The sequence below is a fragment of the Cyrtonyx montezumae genome, unplaced genomic scaffold, assembly GCF_038088225.1.
Source record: "Cyrtonyx montezumae isolate F1298 unplaced genomic scaffold, pur_monq_1.0 scaffold_13, whole genome shotgun sequence".
Lineage (NCBI taxonomy): Eukaryota > Metazoa > Chordata > Aves > Galliformes > Odontophoridae > Cyrtonyx > Cyrtonyx montezumae.
In genome coordinates, this window is record NW_027071859.1 from 14,057,892 (window position 1) to 14,079,696 (window position 21,805).

General features: G+C 47.6%; 2 protein-coding genes across 3 annotated transcripts in view; one reads left to right on the forward strand and one right to left on the reverse strand.

Moving 5' to 3' along the window:
- The window catches only part of NOL10 (nucleolar protein 10), a 450,419-nt gene extending 435,903 nt beyond the window's left edge, over positions 1–14,516 (forward strand). The window contains exon 22 of the transcript XR_010621877.1: positions 14,505–14,516. The gene's annotated coding sequence lies outside the window, so the exon portion shown is untranslated. The remainder of the gene's footprint in view (positions 1–14,504) is intronic.
- GRHL1 (grainyhead like transcription factor 1) overlaps positions 1–16,906 on the reverse strand; it is a 34,737-nt gene extending 17,831 nt beyond the window's left edge. The window contains exons 1-8 of one of the 2 annotated variants that reach the window (XM_065730725.1): positions 16,803–16,906; positions 14,352–14,538; positions 11,560–11,630; positions 9,710–10,100; positions 8,864–8,940; positions 7,919–8,075; positions 7,338–7,449; positions 6,055–6,149 (exon numbers count right to left, since the gene is read on the reverse strand). In XM_065730725.1, coding sequence (XP_065586797.1) covers positions 6,055–6,149; positions 7,338–7,449; positions 7,919–8,075; positions 8,864–8,940; positions 9,710–10,100; positions 11,560–11,630; positions 14,352–14,538; positions 16,803–16,822 — 1,110 coding nt within the window. In that variant the 5' untranslated portion in view covers positions 16,823–16,906. Of the gene's footprint in view, positions 1–6,054; positions 6,150–7,337; positions 7,450–7,918; positions 8,076–8,863; positions 8,941–9,709; positions 10,101–11,559; positions 11,631–14,351; positions 14,539–16,309; positions 16,425–16,802 lie in introns of those variants that run through there. The other variant, XM_065730724.1, reaches the window with a different exon arrangement.
- Between the last annotated feature and the right edge of the window lie 4,899 nt (positions 16,907–21,805).

Consider the following 21,805-nt stretch of genomic DNA (forward strand, 5'->3'; position numbering starts at 1 on the left):
TAAGGGTTGTCTGGCAGATCCACGACAGGGCCGCATCCGCTTCGGCTCTGTGAGACCGAGCGCCGTGCTGCTGGGAGCCCGAGGAATTTGTTTGCATTCAAAGCCTCCAAAGCCTGATCTGAGCGACTGGCACAGCACACAGTGTGGGTCCCACACCCTGCCAAGCAAGGTGGAGTGGGAAACATTACCCAGCCCCAGATAAAAGAACATCCTCCTTGCAAGCTCGTTCCATCAACAGAATGAAAATACATAGTAATGAAAGGAAAATACATATTCCTGCTCACAAAGAGTAATGCTGATTGCTATTCCAACATGTTCTGGGGCAAGGAAACGCTCACAACACATGGGAAAACTGGGGATTGAGGTTCCCATTCCTACAGCACTCCCCCCACCCCATGCTCTGATAAGATAAAGATGCAGCCCAGGTGTTAGCTCTCATTGGAGTGGGTGGAAAGAAAATAAAAGCATCAGTTTGGCAAAGGAAAAGAAAAACATAATAACTAAGCAATATGCTTAAATCTGGAAGAATGAAGTCTACTATGGCACAAAAATGCCTGAAGAGGAAGTTTTGCAATCAGGTATGAGAGGAATGGAGTTAAAACGATCACCACCCAGTTTTGTCCATAGAATGAAAGGTTTCTGCTGTGGCTTTAAGAAACATGCTGCGAGCTCCGTGTTGGGAGCACGGAAAGATGGTGGAGTTCAAGATGCCAAGTTCTGGAGGAACGACCCTTAGCTGGAGATGTGCTTCTGAATTGCAATGTTTAAAATGAAGGGCAACACACACTTGGTTACAGATAACCCAGGACAGAGAACGGGGAGGTCTGTGTTGGCAGGCAGGTAGGCAAGGCTTGCTGTGACTTTCCTATGTCCCTGCTCGTAGTGCTGTATGTACTTGTGCACCAAAGAACTTGTGGTCTGTTGGCTTCAAACCAACATCTTTCCTTTAAGTATGTCTGACTCGTCACATTTCATAGTTTCATTTCCAACTAGCCAAACCTGTACCTCCTCAATGCTGCTGAAGGTGGCAACACCTTCTTTAATGAGGCATATGACTGTTGTTTCATTACAATGGCATCCATATAAATACATGCAATATTCATCAATCAAAAAAGTTGAAATTTTTCCTACAGAGAATACTGAAGTGAAGACTGTGCTAGAATAAACTCTTAAAATAAACCAGGAGTGTACACCCCAGCCTTAATTCAAGTCACAGCACAAGAACCACCCTGCCCAAAAAGCAGGCTCAGTTAATAAGAACCTGTCCAAGAGCTGCACTTGATGCATACGAGGACATCGCTGGACAAACTACTATTTTTAAAGGCTAATGCCAACAGCTTCCAACTGCCTTAATATAGAACTGTCCCACTCCTCTTCAACAAAGAAGAAAAAAACCCACCATTGTTTAATCACTCTGTAGTTCAGAGCTCACTGTAGAGAAAGCACAGCATCTTCCCTTCAGTGGAAAGAGCCAACAGCTCTACCACAATGCTCTCCAGCCCTAAAGCCATCCTTACACCCTCACACTGTACCTCATTTTAGTAGAAATGGTCCTTCACATACACAGCCTGGCTTACAATGCCTTTTTTTGTTTTTGGAGGGAAGGAGTGAGAGGACAATAGGGCCCTTAATGTGCAGTGATATCACTTTTGGCTGCAGTCCTACCATCCAGCCTAAAGCAAGCAGACAGAAGCCCTCCACAGGGCCCTGCTCAAGAGCCACTGAGTTTCAGAACAACCCACTGGCAAGCATGGAAGGCTGCCTCCAGCACCAGCAGGGACCCGTGGTTCACATAACCCTAATCCAGCAAAGACACAATTGCCACAAAGACACCAGCTTGCTTTACTGTTTTCTGCCCAGCACTCTTCTGCTGAGTTGCACCTATTGGGCTTTCAGCCAAACACTGAGTGCACACAACACGCGTGCCAGCAGCAGGGCAACAAGCCTGGAGCAAACCAGCTCAGTGCTGAACCGTGCAGCTGGGGGACAGCCCCTCTGCAGAGCCCCCAGCCCAGAGCAGAGCACACTGGCTTGCCTGGGGCAGACACAGGGCAGAAGCTCAGGCAGCACCTGAGCAAAGCTGGATCCAGCAAAGCCTGTTAACCCTGGGGAAACCGATCTGTCCAGATTGTTCAACTGTCAGTGACTTGAGAGCAGCTCATGTCTCCAGGCCAAGGTTAAGGGATAGAGAATTTGTTTCACAGCCTAACGGGTAACAGCTAACAGGACACCGGCCAGTGCCGGGGATAGAGCAGCAGTGAAGAAATGTAAGAAATGAACATTTAACCATGCACACACTGACAGTTCTCATAGAATCATTAAGACTGGAGAAGAACGCTAAGATCACCTAGTCCAACCATCAACCCACCATCACCACACCCACCAACAACATTCCTGAGTGCCACATACACCTTTTTCATGAAAACCTCCAGGGACAGTGACTCCATCACTTCCTTGGACGAGATCTCTACCGGGTACCAACTAAGAGAAGAAGAATCAGGATTTCTGTATAGTCTTGAAAAGAGTCTCAAAAACTTATAACCTGCTTTTCCTGGTTGCCAAAGGAGCCAAAGACACAGAAAGAGCAGCAAAGACAGGATTCCTCTTCCCTAACTTAAAAAGCTGACTTCAAAGACTGTCAAATCAATAGAGAACAGCAGACACCTCCACAGAAAGCTCCATCCCTGCTCTAGACACCCCATCCCTAATATAGGGACAGAAACGAAAGGCGACAGGCTTGTGTTCAGACACCCAGAAGCTGTTAGCAGAGAAATAATTCTGCCCCGACTGTCTGGCCAGAGCAGCAGAGGCCCAGGATAGGGTGGGAAGCTGTTTGAAGTCTCTAAAAGCCTCAGGGTAACTCCAGCATTACCTGTTGCGTGCAAGCGAGTGTATCAGCTACACATCTCTGCCAGACTCATCAGACTATGCTTCCACCCAACTGGGACTGCTCCTGAGAAGCTGTGCTGACTTTCCTAAATACCCAATTCAGCAGCTCACTGCTTTGTCAGCTACATTCCCAGTTCCCACTCAAATCCTGGTCCTCGTCTCCCCACCCTCAGCTCCCTTCACTGCCTCAGAGCAGCAAAACTTCAGATCCTGGGCCATTTTCCAGTTCAAACACATTTGCAAAAGCCACAGAGTACTCACTGCACTGTTCTTTCACAGGCTGGCCATTTCCAACAACTTCTGTGCTGCCCCGAAGGAACAGAAGAGGGCAGAGAGGAGCCACTAGAAAGAAGTGCAGAAAATCTCTGAAATCCATAGATGCTGATCCCAGAATGGGAAAAGACTGCTGAACGTGAAGTACTCCCGTCCCTGCACACATGGGGACGACCCATGCAAACACAGCCAGCTGCATCATAACTCCAACGGCTTTGAGCAGGACCTGCCTGCTACAACTCACGCCCAGTGCCCTAGAATCACACTCAGCTGTCCTAGCTGGGAAAAACTCTTTTCAGGTGAGAAACACTCAGTGACGAGGGGACTGTCAACACCTTCCCTTTCCATCTTCCAGCTCTGCAGCTGCAACATCTGCACATCTTCCTTCATACAGAAGGAACACAGTTGTTCTTATCTGAAAATAGTCTTTCTTCACTAGGAAGTTCTGCATTACCAACTCCTCAGTGTCTTAAGGGGACCATCAAGGCATTCTCTCAAGGAGCAAGGTGACAGAGCACAGATAAAGTGGTGGTAGAGGCCTGATGCTCCTGTACGGCCTCACACAGCAAGGACTAGCACAAGAAGGGAAGGCAAATTCTTATAAGACTCTTGTCCCAGATTTGCCGGGGCGATTTCTTGTGAAGACATGCTATTTCTGCCTTAGGACTTCTGACATGCACCCAGAGTCCTGGGTCCCTAACACGAGTAATTGCAGATGCAGAGCCCCACACCACTCTTCTACAATGTACAGGGCCAGATCCTTCCCACAGCAAACTGGAATCAAGAGGAAGAGGGAAAGGAGAGAAGCAGCAAGCCTGAAAAAATCCTCTGGCTCTAGTCCAGGTAACTCCAGGGCTCAGGAAGCAAGTTTCTAATAATCAAGGCTTGCTGGCTGGTTAAACATACCATCTACGCAATATTGCTGTTATTAAACACAAGACACTTTATTACTGTGAAGGACTTTCTGCAGCATCAGAAATTCAGCTGTCTTTATTCTCTGCTCCTCATATATTTGAGGACTATTGTTTGAGGAAGAAAAAAAACGATTGAGATTGTGCACGTGTACATAAGGTAAATGAACCATGCAATAAAAATTGTTGAAATTGGCTCAGGCATCTCCTGATAAGATCACAGGAGTTGAGAAAGAGCTGCAGCTCACTGATGAGAAATCCAACCATTGACAAAACGCATCCACTAAGGAAAAAAGATAATAAAGCTGAATAGACATTCAAACACACAGAGGGCTTGTTAAAAATGAGACTTGGGTCCAGAGTATTTTTGTCTTAAGATCCAGATTCCAGCAGGTATCAACAGTGCCTCCTCCATACTCATAGAAACCAGCACCCAAAGAGCATGGATATTGTGCTGAAAGGAAGGAAATTTGTCTTACATAGCTATAAACATATAGTCTCAGTCACAACCTTCCATATCAAATGATCCCACAAATATTAGCCACAAAATGAAATACAACTTTGAGGGTCCTTAGGCATTCTCAAGTTGCTACTGGTAATTTCACTATGAATCTGCAATAACTAAACTACTCATTCAGATGTCTACAGAGCACCTGGACAGTAAATATCTGCACCAGCTTCAAACAGATACACTCAGATTCATCAGTTACGTGCTGACAAACCTGTTTAAAGGTTTGGTTCATCTTCTGGTTCACCATGATGAAGGTAATGCTGTACCCACTAAAACCAGAATCTCTGCCTGGACACGCAAAGGATGACAATGTGGAGCTGTTAACATTTTGCTCCTCTATCCACAGAGGACACACTGAAATCCGAGCACCTATGCTGATCTGCTCACTGCCTATTTACCAGGACTGCCCTAAGGGGTAACATCAGGAGAATTACTGGGCTGTCACCTGGTGGGACAGGATAGCTTTCCTCAGGATGGTCACCATGATCCCAGCATCAGCTCTACACCACGCTCCTTCGTCATGCTCTTGCACAGCACAGAGTAAAGCTCACAATGGCAACGATCACTATGCAGCAACAACATATTGTGTATCACAGCAGCACACACAGCTCTAGAAGGACTTTTGCATTGGCTGCCAAGAGCTCCAACGTCCCACCAACTAGGGCACTCGCTAGACATGACAAAGCAGCCCCCAGCAGCTCTCCTCACAATGCTGGTGACTAGCACAAGATACTAGCAAGGGAACAGTCAGTCCCCAAAACCCAAAGGAAACAGCTCTCAAACTTTGAAGAAAATCCAGTACTGTCATCCCAGGCAGTAAACAACTTGGGAACTGAGGATACTGCGTTCTCTCTGACCTGCTATCCTGCCCACTAGAAGACACACAGGTCCTTTCCAAATGCTGGAATGGTTTCAGACAACCCCGGTTCTCTACTAGCTAGGAAAGCTGCCTGTACTTACATACCTACTACAATGCCCAAAGTTCTGTAAAAAGTTGAAAGCAAAGTTCACGGGGAGGCTGCTGTAACTTGAAATAGGTCATGGTTTCAGCAACACAAGCTTTGTTAGCTCAGCAGCAGCAGCTACTCCCTCAATACAAGCCCATCATCACAGCCCTGACCCCTGAGAAATTGCCCTCCCCTTCCTACCAAGAGAATGTACTCCTGCCAAGCCCATTTACACTCAATCCCACCTCTAGTACCACTTCATCTACTCTGGAAAAGTTCAGTGCTTCCTTTTGTTGGTACTTGTCTTTCAGCAGACAGTTCTGCCAAGAACCTTAGAGCAGTTGCAAAGCTATCCACAGTTGCACATACAAACCCTCTTAAGAAATAGCCGGGACGCTTTGCCTAATGGAAGAGCGTAAACAAACTTGTTACATGCTAATCACTGGGTAGGCCACACACCCTTCTCCTCCCCCCACGCCATGAATCTACCAAAAGGACAGGAAATAAAACCGTGGTCACATACCTTTGCTTCCTCGTTGATGTCCCAAGTGAAGGATATGGCATTGTATGCGATCTCTTCAATGTTACTGATGGTGTTGAAGCTCTCCTTGTAGTCAGCTGTTAAAAAAAAACAAAGTGTGAGGGAGAAGAGGAGGTGACACCACCCAGAGTTCTTAAAACAGCAGCCAAAAGCTGCACCTCCTCAGCAACCCCCTGGGAGCAAAGGAAGCTGAGCTGTATTTAAGAATGAATCACTAACAAGTCTGGAAATGGCTCTAAGAGACCAAAAACCAAACATAAAAAAAAAAAGAAAAGCAACATAAAACCAAAACTCCACATAGGTTGGAAGAGGAAAATCCCAACTAGAAACTCCAGCGAGAAAGGCAGACATCATAGATATTACATATCCTGAGTCATAAGCTGATATATAGGGGAAACTCTACTCTGTACAGCAATGGTAAAAGCTCCCAATAGTCATCCAATAACAAACAAAGATTTGCATGTACGTCTGCTTTAAGTGCCAAGTGATTAATCCCCTCTTTTATTCTCAGAAGGAAGACTCAGAGAACAAGCCAGCCTTCTGCCAGAGAAGTTTGGAAGCTGGCCAGACAGTCTTCTGTAGAGGCAATGGGGAGGAATGCAGTGTTTTCCATTTTTCTAATGTGCACCAAAGGACAAATGTGAGCAAAGCTGTGGGAAGGGGGACCACTGGTGTTGAGGTACTTCTCTACAAGGATCTTACTCTTGAAAGAAATACTATATTTGGGACAGCGACAGAGTCTGTAAGATGCAATTTAGTGACAACCAAAAGCAAGTTACATGCCAAAAGCAAACATAAGCACAGAATCACAGAATTGTAGGGGTTGGAAGGGACCTCTAGTGATCATTAAGAGTCCAACTCCCCTGGCCAAAGCAGCTCCTTAGCCCAGGCTGCACAGGGAGGCGTCCAGGTGGATCTTGAACACCTCCAGAAGGAGACTCCACCACCTCTGTGGGCAGCCTGTGCCAATGCTCTGTCACCTGCACTACAAAGAAGATCTAGAGAAGGTCATCAGATCACCCAATGGAAGTCTCCAAACTCAGCTCATTTGTGAGCTGAATAAAACCTTCAAAAAATTCCAGCCTCTGTAAGGAGTCCTAAAAGCTACAACATTAGCACAACCAGAAGCGCTCTCCAAACTTTCAGAAAAGCTACACAATTGAAAGCATAATGCTAAGACTCCTTCAAATAACAAAGCTTTAGCAGAAAAACCACGCCAACGAATTAAGTCTGAAGTTTGACATCAGCAAGAAGTGTTCCTTTACCTATGTCAATGCATCTTTGTTTGGCTGTGTGTTGTCTCGAGTGCCAGTACTTCCAGTGCCGGAGCTGATCTTCTCTTGTTTTGTCTTCAGCAAACACTACCATGATGACACTCTATAAGGAGAGGGCAAAAGATTAAAGAAAATAAAACACAAACATGCAAAAGAGAGAAGGCCACAGAGTACATTTGTTTTGGAAGTTCTCCTTGGTATCAGGTTTTCCGCATTAGGCTTTCCAAAGTAATCTAGTGCAGTACACCTGGCACGCAACAGGAAGGCAGGCAGCAGCATTTTCTGGGTCATAAACAGATGAGCAGAACTGCCCTCCTAACTGGAGTTCATGAATCTCATTCCAGGTGTTGCATCACTTTTACACAAGTGCTGACAATGCTTCTTAGCACACCGAGCCAAAATAGGTTGGTCTGGAAGTAGGTGGACAGCAAAGGAATGAACGTTGACGTAACAGAGCTGGTAAGCTGCCCTTAGTGCTGATACTCTGGTTTAGATTACTGCACTTTGGGAGAGTATAAGGCTACCAGCATACACACCCTCTTTCCCAAGAAACCACAAGAGCTGCCACTCACGCGGACTTTACTGATGGGGTGATGGATTCCTTCACTGCTGCTGACTTCTTTCAGTGTGATCGGGTAAAACTGACCCTTATTTAGGTAAGTCATCGTGCTGTCCCCAGGCTTCTGTCGGAGGGACTTGGAGGCTTCCAGAGTATACTCAAAGTTATTCCTACGGAGCGAAGATGGCAATGATTGGTAAGGCACTTTCCTGGAAAGCTGATTCAATGTTCTACATTTAATCTGGAGAAATTCCAAGTCATTAGTTGACTCACTAAGCCATCAACAGGCAAGGAGGTTGGAAAACAGGATGAGCCCCTTCTTAAACTATGTCCTTCACGAATGAAGATTTAAAGAGAAATTCTTCTCAAGTTAAATCCCAAGTCACAGCAGGAGGCAAGTCTGGAAGCTCCTTATTCTATCCCAGAGCACCAAGCTGTTCTCATGGAATAGAATAATAGAACAGAACAATTGAATTCACAAGCTAATAAGCCGTTCAGTGGTTACGGTCTCCTCTCTTGTCAGAATGCAACTAACCTAACAACTATCTTAATTCTCCTCCGCCAAAGTTCATGGAAGTTTCATGCTTCCTATTTCTGCTGCAGGTTTCCAGCAGGGAGAGAGGAAGGTGAGAAGACAAGGAAGTGAGTGGAAGCCACTGGAGACCACTGCCAAACTGACTGACAGCGCTGCATCCCCTAACGGGACCAGAAATCCTTACAAGGACAGCAACTGAAACAGGGTGCTGTTCCCAACCCCACAGGTAGTTTTCCTTAAAGATGTAGGCAGGATTTTTAACTATGAAACTCAAATAAGCAAGTACTGTTTGTGCTTCTGACATCTACAGTCTCCAGTGCCTGACAGAGACTCGGTGCAGAAGGCAGTGAGCTGTACTGCTTGGCCAAACCAATGCTAAGAAAACAAAAGGGAAAGGGACGAGAGGGTGCCTTGAAGCATTACCCAGAAATACTGTCAAAAACATAATCTTCTGAGTTCATGTTGGCCATCCGGAGATTCAAATCAGCAGGAAAGAAAACCTGGTGTAGACAAAAAAAACGAAACAACAATTAACACAGCAATAACAAGAAAAGTCAAGATTAAACAGATTAAACAGAATTTCTGTCAGGCAAGCTGATCACCAGGTAACAACTGACTTCTGGTCCATGAAAACAGGACACTGGAGCAGGGTTTCAATCAAGAACTTCTGAGTGCCACTTAAGCACATCATCTCACATGTCTTCTTAATCAGATTATGGCAACATTTTAAAGCTTTCCCAAATCTCAAAGAAAGAACACAGCTACGTCCTCAATGCATGCCTTTGAAATAAATGAAATCAAAACAGTTGCTCTCTTGTCAGTTGATAAAAACACACTGATTTTCATCCAAGTTTAACCCTCAGTCAAAGCCCCTGACTGTTTTCCACTGACACACACGCTATGCCTAGAAACTATCAGCAAGGAGCTTATTTATGAACACAGTCACTTCAGCTGGGTACCTGCACAGGCCCTGTTGAGTGCTAACCTCTTGCAAAATCTACCTGGTGCTGCGGATCAAGATAACTATTTCCACACTCTGCAAGCCAACAACTCTATCATCAGTAGGATTAGTCATTTGATTTTGATAATGATTTCATGTTGTATGGGTTTTATTTACAAGGTTTTATACCTATGCACCTCTCTGAGAAAACCTTCCATTTCTAAACCACTAGGCACATTTCTGCCTTACATAACAAAAGCGGTAGAAGATGGAACTGGATCTCTAGATTCTAATCTAGAGAGATTAAAACACAGAGCGCCTCCTGGTACCTCTTGCACGCCTTCCTTGAAGGTCTCCGAGAAGGTGGAGTCCGGCGTTCGCCTCTGGGAGTTCTGTGGCTGGGTGCTGGAATTGAACTGGTCAGGAGTGAGGTTCCTGTCGAACACTACAACCCGCTCGGGGGGTTCGGGGTGGTAGACACTCGGAGGGATTCCCACTGCAAAGCCGTGGGGCTGCGTCTCCGTTTTGATGGAATGGGTGGGCATCGTTGCAATGGAAACGGTGACCGTTGTATCAGGGGTTGTAAGGTGGCCTCTCTTGTCCATGCCCATCTGGGGCGTGTGTGGAAGGACAATATTGAAAGGTACATTTTTCAGAACCTGGACTCTGTTTTCTCCAGTGGAAATAAGTGACTGCTCTGTCACATTCGGGATGCTGTTCCTTTAAAAGGTAAGAAGGAAAAAGCACATTAATTTTACAGCTCATTTCTCATTCCACAATAACTAGAATTACTTTTCAGCTTTTTGGACAAGGACAGCTGATACCAGCTCTGGTGTTTGTGAAGAACAGCTCCACCTTGACCTAGAAATGGAGAAACTCACTCAAAAGAATAAAAAAAGAAAAAAATATGCTCATCCACTGCTAACAATGCCACCCTGGAGATGAATTACCCTAGAGCAAAGAGTGAAGATTCACTGCCCAGATCTTCACCATCTGGAAAACAGCAGTCCAAAACTGAGCACTGAGGCTTCTCCCATCTTGCATCAGCACATGCGGGCTCACGCTAGGTTACATGAAACTGCTCTTCAGTGGATGGAAGGGGATCGATAGTAAAGTAGCTGTTCCTCTGCCATAAGGCTGTCTGCCACTCAAGAAGTGTTCAAAGGGAAATTACAGCCCTCTTTCACGCACAGCCCTTCAAGAAAATCCACACCAAGACTCCCCTGAATGGTTTACATAGCTTCATGCTCTCATTACTGCCAGAATGCCATTTACGTCTGTGGTGAGCTGACCTCACAGCTAGCAGCCACTAAGAGTCAGCCCTCCCTTCCTTTCTCCTTCCAACTACGTGGTCCTGCCCTCTCCAGAGCACCAATTCGGACACTCCCCCGTCCCCTTGGTGAGCTAGTTTGGCTTGTTCAACTGACAGCAAGCTAATCTCTCTTTTTCCTTCCTGCTAGGTTATGGGTCAGCAGAAGACCACATCTCATACCAGGGGAGCAGCAGGAATACGTGGCTGGGAACCAGACCGCTCTTCTCAACAAGAAGTCATTCAATCAGCTCAGCCAGATCACAAAGCCTCACCGCAGGTCCTTAAGACATTATCTTCTAATCAGTCCAAAGGAAAGCACGGTGGGAGAGCAAGACTGGCTTGAATGAACTTCAAGTTCACAGTATTCACCTTAATCAGTATCACCTGCTTTGAGCAGAGAGGCACAAGACAGAGAAAGCAGGAAGATGAAGAAAGGAGTTCCAGGGGATACAAAAGATGTCCACAAACAGTACAAAACCAAACTAAATCCCAAGCATTCAGAAGTCCCTCCCTCCCAACTCGTGCAAGAGGGAGCAACACTGCCAGTGTCTGACACCAGAACCCTCAGTGTGCAGCTGACGCAACTGCATGCAAAAACAAAAAGCTCACCAGTCACCTCTGTGAGCTTTGTGAAGGGGAACTCGTGTTATCAGTGTCTAAATTTTAAAGAAAGTTTTGCCAAGTGGATTATGATACAAGGAGACAGAAAGCAGATGGATGGCAATGAAAAGCAGTTTGTGTCTCAGCTCTTCACAACACAGTACAGTGCCTTCCTGGTCCTGGGGCAGACAAGTTAACTTTCCTTCAGAAGCTTTGGTGGAAAGACAGATAAGCAGACACCAGACACACAGTAATAAAAACTAATACCTTTTGCTATGATCTTGGTCAGGATGTTCTACCTCTGGTTTAGCTGTTGAAGATCTCCTCTCTCTTGGAACCTGGGAAATACAACACATACTACAATTGCATTCTTTCTCTCATATATAATTAAAATAAAAAAAGAAAAATGAAAGGAGGGCTCCTTCAAACACAGCTATTAAAGCTCTTCTCCTCGTTTGGGAAAATTAATAAAGCATCACTCTTTGATACCAGTCATTATTACAGCCAGACTGATGGTAACACAGCTGCTTTGGGATGTCAGGCCCACCCCATGTGCTGCTCAGCAGACCCTACTGCCAGCAACATGGCCACGTTAGACTGTGCTAAAACCAGAGGAAAAATGGCACTCGTGGGCTGGAGCGCCAGCATGGAGGTGAAGTGGACCAGCAGTTCTCAAGTTCTTGAAGACCACCTCAGAGAGGTGGAATCTGAGGGGCTCAAACAACATTCCTGGCAACAGCGAACTCAGTTATTGGCTCAGCAGCACCTCCCAAAGGGGCACACAAACAGGGGGAGGTGTCCTCAGCACTGCCCCAGGGAGACTGCCCCCACAGCCACTGCTGGAAGAGACTATGGGGACATTTCAAAGCAGAAAGCAGAGCCTTGGACACGCTCGCTCTGCAGTAGTTTTCAGTGAAACTCACCCCACAACCATTGGCAACAGCCCGACCCTGAGCTCAGCCGAACAGCCACAGGGCAGCACAAGCTGGCTCGCCCCTCTGCTGCACACTTGAGCCTACACAAGTCTCTCCACCAATGCACACGTGGTCGTCAGGGCTTTTGCCAGCCTCAAGTGTGCCACCTGAACGACTAAAACAAACATCTCCCTGTGCAAGGAAGAACAAACCTGAAACTTTTTCCCTTGTTGAAGCCTGCATTACAAGCACATTTGGATGCTGCTTGTTTGCCAGCTCAGGTGCAATGTGAAGAATCATCGCTGTACTGCTAACTGACTCTAACACTGGTGACATAACTGCATGAAAAGCATGCTTCCTTTAACTGCCTTGACTAAAGTCTAAACCCCAGCTGATCCACATAACACAAGATCTCTAACAGCATCACAACTGGCTATTCCACAGTCAGCTGCAGCATTTTGAGAACCTCTGAGGGAAGAGTACTAAGCCTTGATGATAACTACTTATTGAAAAAACAAAGCTCCTCCAAATGGCCTTCGGACAAAAGTCTAAACCTAAAGAACCCAGATTTCAGCCAAACTTTTATTTCTTGCAAGGTCCCACCAGCACCAACTGAACTATGGCAGTAGCCCATTAGTCACATGGAAGCCAATTCAAGCTCAGCTGTTGGCTTTTTTGCGCATTTGGTTATTTTGTGAATGTTTGTTTTCTAATGGTTTGTTAGCTTTTGTTTTAAATGTAAGGCATTCAGAGGTGATCTCATCAGCTGCTTTTAATATTGCAAAGGAAGAGGAGGCGTACTCTGAATGCTGAGATGCTGTCCCTCTAGCATTACTTCATAACAATAAATCTTTCAACCTCTAGCCATTCTGCTTCACACAAGTCTGCCAAATACCTGTTTTTCCACTGATTTCTCTACACACCTACCAGTATCAAAGCATGAAGAAACCCAAAACTAGACATGAATGTACAGCAAAAGCCTACTGCATTGCTGAGCATGAAGGATCAACACCAACATTCTCTTTGTAACTTAAAGATTTAGAAATCAAAGTAGACTCTGTGGATTAAAGTTGTTCTGTTACTTTGGAGAGGATTATTGTGTGTTTGTTCCCCTCCCCGAGAGCGTAAGAAGTGTGGGCACAAAGCAGAAAGTTTTGTCACAAAATGCTGAATAGCATCCATGCCAGTGAGTTTGTGGTATTTTACTGTACGTGTAGAGAGCTAATCTCCACATCAAGCATTACAAGAATATTTTGATATTTAAGACAAGAATATAATACACAGCTGGCAACCTCTCCTACGGTTTGAGGAACATACTGAGGCTGGCAGTTGTGCTTGCTGCTCTTCAAAGACATGAACCACAATGTCAAGCAGCAGAAGCCTTCCGGCGTCCCTGCCTGCTCAGCAAAGAGTAGACAGGCATCTCCACGTGCTGAGCATGCAAGCAGGTCACCCTCTGCACGCAGCTGCCTGCTGCTCTCCACCAACTTGAACGGTGGGGTGAAGAAAACCACCCCATCTTAGATGCCTAATATTTAGGGAAGAAAGCTCCATGAAAATATTCCAGGCAAATCGAGTTATCTGTGAGAATCTAGGAAGGTAAATGTCTCTGAGACAACCCAGAACCCTAGGGAAGATGACCAGACACCAACAGATTAAAGAAGCAGAAGTCCACTGAATGTTAGAGGGATGCAGACAGTAAGCCCTTCAGGATGACAACCTCACACACACACAAACAACAAAAATCTCTATTTGTAGCTCCATCTGTTGCCACAGTAGCACATTAGAGCCCCAGCAAAAGCCAACAGTCTGATCAGCTCTCACAAAACAAAAATAAATGCATCTTCACATTCAGGAAGTCATGCTCCAAAGCCTTGTTTCTCCATGACTATTAATGATACGTTATCACCCACAGAACCAAGAGTTAACCAACAGGCAAAGCCCTACTACTGAGGCTTTTGATCACCACAGCAAGATGTAGACAAGCTTATTTTATTTAGCTAAATTGATTTTCAGGAAAAACAGTTGTTTGTTGTTGTTTTTTTAAACATACAGATTCAAGCTCCCATTTGCAGCTTCTGCAAAATCCTCTAGCAAACAATGCTTTTGCACAGGCAGCCTAAGAGCTCAGGCCTGCCAACCCACCTTGTAGTAATCATACAGCAGTCCAAGGGCAGCTGCACTGTCCTCATCGCCGTTGATGCTCATCATAGCTTTGGTGGCTGCTGTAAGGGGGTTTTCAAGAAAGGATTTCCAGGCCTCATCTTCACTGGTGTAAGGACGTCTCTGGGAGTAGAGAGAGTCATTCTGAAGAACCAACACGGGCCTTTTACTTGAATTGTGGAAAAAGAAGAAAAACAAAAAGCCCACACACCTGTTAGAACACATGAAAAACATTCCTGAAGTTCTTCAGTTAGCTGCTCCAGTTTCACAGGGTTCAGGTTCTGATTCAGTGCACGGTAAGGATTAGTCAACACAAAAAGCCCAGAAACCTAATTCTGATCTCACTTGCGCTCCGCGTACATCAGGATTACTTTGACCAAACTCAGCTGGATTACACCAGCATGCATCCAATCACAGCACTGCCTCGTAGCACCACTGAGCCACCAACACTGAATCCAACCCAGAAGCAATACGTGCTCACTGGCCTGTCACCTACCAAATCTCCAGCACACCTACATAACACTAGCGAGCCATGACCTGCTCTACTTTCCATGTGGGACTAGGAAGTGCAAATTAACCTACCATCTTTCTCCCAGAGCTTTGTGAAGGCAGCACCTAACACACACCGGCGAGTTACAGACTGCACGGGGAAACCAGCCTGAGTGCTCCAAGCCTGCGCAGCTCTCACTGCTTCTGGCAAGTGAAGATTTACTGCCTGCTTATCTCTGAAGCAATCTGTGACCCTAGTTTGAAACAGCATCGACTGGGAGAAAACAAGAAAAAACAACAGAAAAAAGCCCACGGACATCTCCTTGCTGATGTAGCATATGGAGAAACTGGATCTACTCCGAGCGTTTTGTGATTGCTGCCCAGAAGCGAAAGCAGGACCTCTGCAGTGCAGGCTGCCCCACCAGCTCAGGCCACTAAACAGGCTCCAGTTTTGATGGAGGAACATGCACTCCAGCTTTAAGGTCTGCTCAAGAAAAAGGTTAGAGTTGGCTTCCAATCAAGCTCGTTTTTCTTTCCTGTGCAAGCGCAACATCAGTTTACTAGATTGGGTGGAAGTGGGGATGTGCTCTGATCCTCTTAAATCATTAAAAACTTGAATTTTTAATAGATGGGTAGTCATTGTTAGGAAAAAAAAAAGCCAACCACCCACCACCAAAGCCACCCCATCCTCACCACCGCACCAGAGAAGGGTTCTTTTCATCCGCTCTTTACCCAGATGCATTCAAAGACCGAAATACACTACAAATACAAAAAGTTGTGAAAGGCGAAGTTGTGAAATACTCTAATCACTATAATCAGCTTAACGCGATCCTGCATTTATCACCACCTTCCACCAAAAAGATTGCCAAGCACTTTGTAAATGATGCGTTGCAGTCTTCCTTGGTTACACAAGCGGTGTCGATGAGCCTCAATGGGACACTCAGCTGGGCTTCGGCAGCTGCGGGGGGAGTTGCCAAGGTTTGTATTAGCACTTTGTACCTATAAAGCAGCGTTAAGAGCAGGGGAAAAAGCAAATAGAGAAGCCAAGCTCTTCCAGCACTTGCCTAGGTACGGCTTTAGCCTGGCACGCTCCTACTGAAAGGCAGATCCCATCGGTACCTGGGACATCGCTTTCTACCACGGACCGCGCAACAAAAGACGAACCGAGTTTTCTTTAGGAACACGCTACAAGTTCCTGTTCTGATGCTCAGCAGTGAAAGACAACTCAAACACCTGTAGCCAATAGGGAAGTCCACAAGCGAAGCCGCTCGACAAGAAACGGCGACGGCAGCAGCAACGCGAGCGCGGAGGGACAGCCGAGGGCTGAGCCACCGCCACCGGACTCAGCGGGAACGAGAGCCCCGAAGCCCCGGCACAGCTCAGGGTCACCGCGCGGCCCCTGGCGGCCGGGCTGCCACCGATGAGCTCCGAGTGCGGACGGGAGCCGTTACCTGCCGAAGTCCACCTTGCCGGACGGGTGCGACTCGTAGAAATCCATGGGGCCGCTCCGGCGCCCTCCACCGCGCGCGGAGCCCGGGCCGGGCGGGCCGACAGGCGCTGAGGCGGCCACACCGCAACGCGCCGCACCGAGCAGTGCCGGCCCGCGGCCGCCGCCCGCCTTTAAGGCGCGGTAGGGGGCGGGAGGCGGACGGCGGCGGCGCTGCCCCACGCCCGGCGGCGGTGTCGGGTTTCAAAGCGGCCCTGCCCCGGCGCTCGCCGCCGATCGGCCGCCGGAGATAAGGGCGGGGGGAGAGGGGCGGGACGGCCGCGGGGGTCGCACCCCCCCCCCCCCCCGCCACGTCGCGCCGCCCCCCCGAGGCGATGCAGGGGCGGCCCCCGCAGACCCCGCCGCCCTCCCCTTCCCCCCCCGCAGGCCCCTGGAGGCAGCGCCGGTCCGACCGGCCGCGGCCCCGGCTCCGGCCCTTCCCCGCCCCGCGCGCTCACTTGTCGTAGTCTTGTGTCATGTCTGGCAGAGGCAGCGGGCGGCGGAACTGGCCCGGCGGGTCGGGAGGGCGCGGGGGCGAGCGGAGAGAGTAGCGCACAGCCCGCCGCACCGACGGGTTCTGGCGGCTTTTCTCGCCCGCTCAGGTGGCTCCGCAGCCGCAGGTGGACGGCCGCCGCGGGACGCTTCCTATTGGCTGCCGGCAGCCAAGGGGCGGGGCCGCCGCGCCCCATTGGGCAGCCGGGCGGGAGAGGGCGGGGCCGCGGCGGGGTCGGGGCGGGTCCCCACGCGGGTGGGAGCTCCCGGTCCGGTCGGGTCCGCTGCCGCGCCGAGGCAAAAAACGACCGCCCGCTGCTCGCTGCACCTGCTACGGGTGCGGGCAATGCCACACGCAGCAATCGAAGGGATGAGAAATAGAGGGGGAAGGCTGCTGCTCAGCTAACAGCAGCAGCAGTGCCGTCTGCCGCGTGCCCAGGCGCTGCTGTAACTGAAAAGCGGGCACAGGAACGACAGCTCTCTCTTCTGGGTCGGAACCTCTGGCAGCTCGGTACAGGGCACGCTCCAGTGCAAAGCTTCAGGCGGCCCAGGGAAACGCGGAGCAGAGGGAACAAGCTTTCACTCCGGGACGAAGCCCGGAGCCCGGCTCACATCCCCGCTCCGGATCAGAGATCAAACGGAACGCTTTGCCTGGATTCGGATGGGGAAAGGCAAACGGATGGAGGAGTGGGCTTGGAACTGAAACGAACCGAGTTCGGTGGTTCCCTGTGGCATGCAGTAGAAGTTGTTCTGTACTTTTAACCCATTTTAAAACCTAGTTCTAAACGGTGTCGAACAAAACTTCTTACCAGCTTGCACTCAGCAAAAATTACTATCATCATCCAATCAAGGAACCAAGAAATTACATTTTTCCAAACACAATGACGAAACCCAGAACTCCTGGAAAGCACTACCAACTTCCTCGGTCACTTTTTGCTCCTTACACTCTCCACTTCTGCTCTTGGAGTTCTGGGATGCACGCACACCATCGCTGCTTTCTGGCACGCATGCACACTTTTTGTGAACAACCAAACACAGCACAACGCTGTGGCTCCAAGCAACCCACATTCTGCACGTGTTGGAGCCCAGTCACCTCTTTACATCACACCTGAACTGCTGAAACCTCAGCAGTGTACCACGCTTGGTACTTGAACTTCACTAAAATACACCAAGGTTCTATTCCAGGTAAATCAAAGCCTCTGCAAAAAGACTGCTTTTCCTAACTGCCTGATTCACTGATGAAAACTTCAGCTGTCGACGCAGCAATCACTTCCACATTCAAGAGACGGTGATACAAACATGGATTGTGACACCACTGACTAATCTGGCGGTCACAATCTAGACTGTAACACCACGGGTAGGTGTATTTCTGTGATGTCACTCACCTGATTGCATCATCACTGGATAAAATCAGGCAAGCAGCACAAAGGGATTTAGGAGAGCTTCGGCTTGGGCACAAAGCCATCCCAGCGTGATGCAGCAGCACGCCAGCAGGACTTTCCTTGCCCTGTGCTGGTTGATGTTCACTTCAACTTCTTCCCTCACTCAGCCCTTTCACCCTAATGTCACTGCTCTCCTCCACTCCCATCCCTTTCCTTTCCAACTCTTCCCCAGTCCCGCCTTTCTTGTTCTCCTTCCCCTCTTCACATATCAGTTTCCTTTTAAGTGAATCCCACTCAGCACACACGAGGAATCCACCAGGAGCCGCACACCATTTACCATCATCTGGCCAAGCACCATCTCAGCGTGCTTATTCCTTTCCCTATTCTCTCTCTGACCTCACCATCTAGAGAAACTAGGAATTATTCGGGATGAGGATTAGCTACTGTTATGACTTACCCAACAAGGTTTTAAAATTTCATACAAGATAATTACCATCTACGTGCCACAGCCTTTCACACCTGTGTAACAAACAAGTTGCATCAAATTTGTAACAGTATTTTTGAAACGAGTGGCCAAAACAAGATCTTTTTCTATTACATTTGAACCGCTAAGATGTTAAGGCCAAGCTGCAGAGCTGGCTGTAATGAGCACTGCGTTTTCTGTACTACATTACATAGCACATCTGCATCAGGCCAGGTGGTTTCTGACTAAGGAGCCAGAAAAGTAAGCCCAAAGCAATGACACTGACTCCCGTAGCATTAACCTGAAGGCACCAAAGGGCTGAAAAAAGGAGAAAAGCTCAGGCAGAAGTTCAGGAACTCTCTAGGAAGTGAGGTAAAAGCAGACGCAATGGAAAAGAAGAAGTAGACAAATGACAGTGGCAAAGGATGCTGGAACACCTTCTAGGGAAAACATGGGGAAAAATGTAAAGAAATTAATGAAAGCACACTGTGTGCAATAAAGAAGAAAGTGAATCAGACTGCTTTGCAGTTATATCTTGCAAGCATTCTTTAAAAATCAGATTTCCCCTTTTCATTCCTTTTTTAGCCCTAAAGATAATGTACAAACTGTTCAGAGATTGTGGACTGTTCAGGGACAGGAGATCTTACTCCTGTTTCTACTCCTTTGACTATGACAAAAATCAACCAATTTCACCATAGCCTACATATAAAAAGAAGTCAGCCCAAAGTCTTGGTATCAACAAAATCTTTATCACAATCATCAGTTTCACTGAACATTTTTCATCTCTATAAAGCACTTCCTTTGGATTAGGCTTCTTTGTACATGGGCTGACAGCGGTGTAGCAACAGAACAGCGCGTGCAGTTCTTTCCCTGCGTGCTGTTCTCTGCCTAATCCGCTTTGCTCCACAGCACAGAAACCGCTCAGCTGCACAGGCAGGAGTTACAAACACCACGGATCACAGAGATGAGCCACCCTTCAGTAAACAAAGTGTTTTGTCACAGTCTTGTATTGAAATGGCACACCTCACCGAGCTGATGAGATGCAGAGTCCTGCTGAGGACCTCAGCAACCAGCCCCTCTGCAGCTCCTGCCCACAGCTGTCAGGAGCCCTGTCAGAGCCAGGCACACAGCCACTGCAGGTGTCCTCCAGGAAAAGGCAGCACAGCAGCATTCCATGCCCCACAGAGGTTTTGCATCACAGCATAGACACGGGCACTCGGTGATGTCCTCACTAGGCAGTGCCACTGATGAGCAAAGCCACCGCTAGGACTCCCTGAGCAGATAAGAAATGCTTCCTCAGTACAGAGCAGCCATGTGAGACTACCAGGAGAACTGGCTTGTATTTTCTTTCCAAACCACCCAAGGTAGTGCTGGAGGCAGGCTGCAGCTGCTGGGCAGCAGGGAGGAGCTCTCTGGCTCTCGAAGTACCGCCACTAGCAGTTGTACAAGCACAGCTGTAACCTCTTGTGAGGACATGAGCACTCATCATCCCTCGTTCTGCCAAACCTTACTCAGTCTCTTGTTTAGCACATGCAGCACTGAGGAAAGCTCTTTCATCTATGCCTGTTCCCACACCCTGGCATCCCCTTCACGGCCTCCTGAGTATAACCTGCCCAGGAGCAAAGCAGCTTTGCAGCAATGAGACCAATAATGCTGGAGGAGATGGTGAAAGCAAGCATTCTTCTCTTAGTGCAAGGACAGAGCACTGAGACATGTGGCCAACCCACATATAACCTCACGGACTGAGAAGCCCATTTCCTTTCAGATCAAAATATGACATTCCTCAGACAAAGTTACCCTGACTCTCCCATACCTCTGAAGCAGCACAAAACAATCTCAGGCTGACGCAGGAAAGGGATGGATCAGCCATGGAGCAGACATCTACCCAGGACTTCACATTTTTAAGACTTCGCCTTTCCCAAAAGTCTTGTGGGTCCAGGATGTTTTGCTCCTGGTCCTGCAAAAGCATCCTTCTGACAACATCCCATAACATTTCAGCTAGAGTCTTATTTATCCTACAGGAAGAAAACTCAGCATTAAGCATTCAGGGGAAGGAACTTCCAGGTTTCCCAGGAAGTTACAAGGAGGTGAGTTACTCACTATGTTGCCTGCAACACCACACGAAGCTTTGCCAAATCTTCCAAACACAGCTGTTTCAAGAGACATGCTACAAATAGGTTAGGAAAGATGTAATTACAGCAAAGCCCATATGACACACTATTGACAATAAATTAGACTAGTGCTGCCCACAGGCACAGGACTTTGCTGATGCTCATTCTCTTGGCAAATCAGGTTCAGGGTCCTCATTCAGCAAAAGGGGAGAAAGTCAAACGTCTCTGCCTCGTGTCTGGGAAACAGTAAAAACTTGAGAAAGAAAATGTTGGTATCAAGAATGCAAACATATGGAGGCAGTGAAAAACTAGTAAGACAAAAAACTAGTAACAATTCTGTTGGCACTAACTTCCAAAGAAAATGAGATGTCTGATGTTTCTCCACAGAATCAACAGAAAGGTTGTTTGATTTAAGAAAAGTCTTAAAGTATGGTTGCATTTGTACTCTTAATGATAGGGGAAAAAAAAGAGCATTTAATTTAAGCAAACAAACAAACAAACCAACCCACTAGGCTATCTACTTAAGAACATTTGACATCTAAAGTTAAAAAGCACCAAACAAGAAACCAAACCTCTTTACTTGAGACCTGAATTTCCAAGGGAAGAAATACAATAAAGTACATCTCAGAAAGCTAAGCTTTCCCTGATAACTTTCAGCAAAGAGCTACAGAAGGGAGCTGTGCTTCGAGGTAGGAGGAAGAGGTGGATGGAGCAGGCTGTGGCAGCCACCCTGCCCTGCAGCCACCCGCCCGCAGCTGCTCAACCAACGCCTCCTCCCCAGGGTTACATTCAGTGGACTCAAAGCAGTCGTCCCAAGGGAGCTCAGCTACACTCTCTGCTAAAGACAAGGCATTCTCATGGCTCATCAGCTCCTCAAACACCATTACTCCGGTGTTAAGTGTCGATTGATTAAACTGGGTAGAACTGACATTAAGTATTGGAGAGGCACACCCTCTACTTTTAAATCTGACTCCTAACCTATGTGTCCAGGAGGCACATGGCTCCGTCAGTTG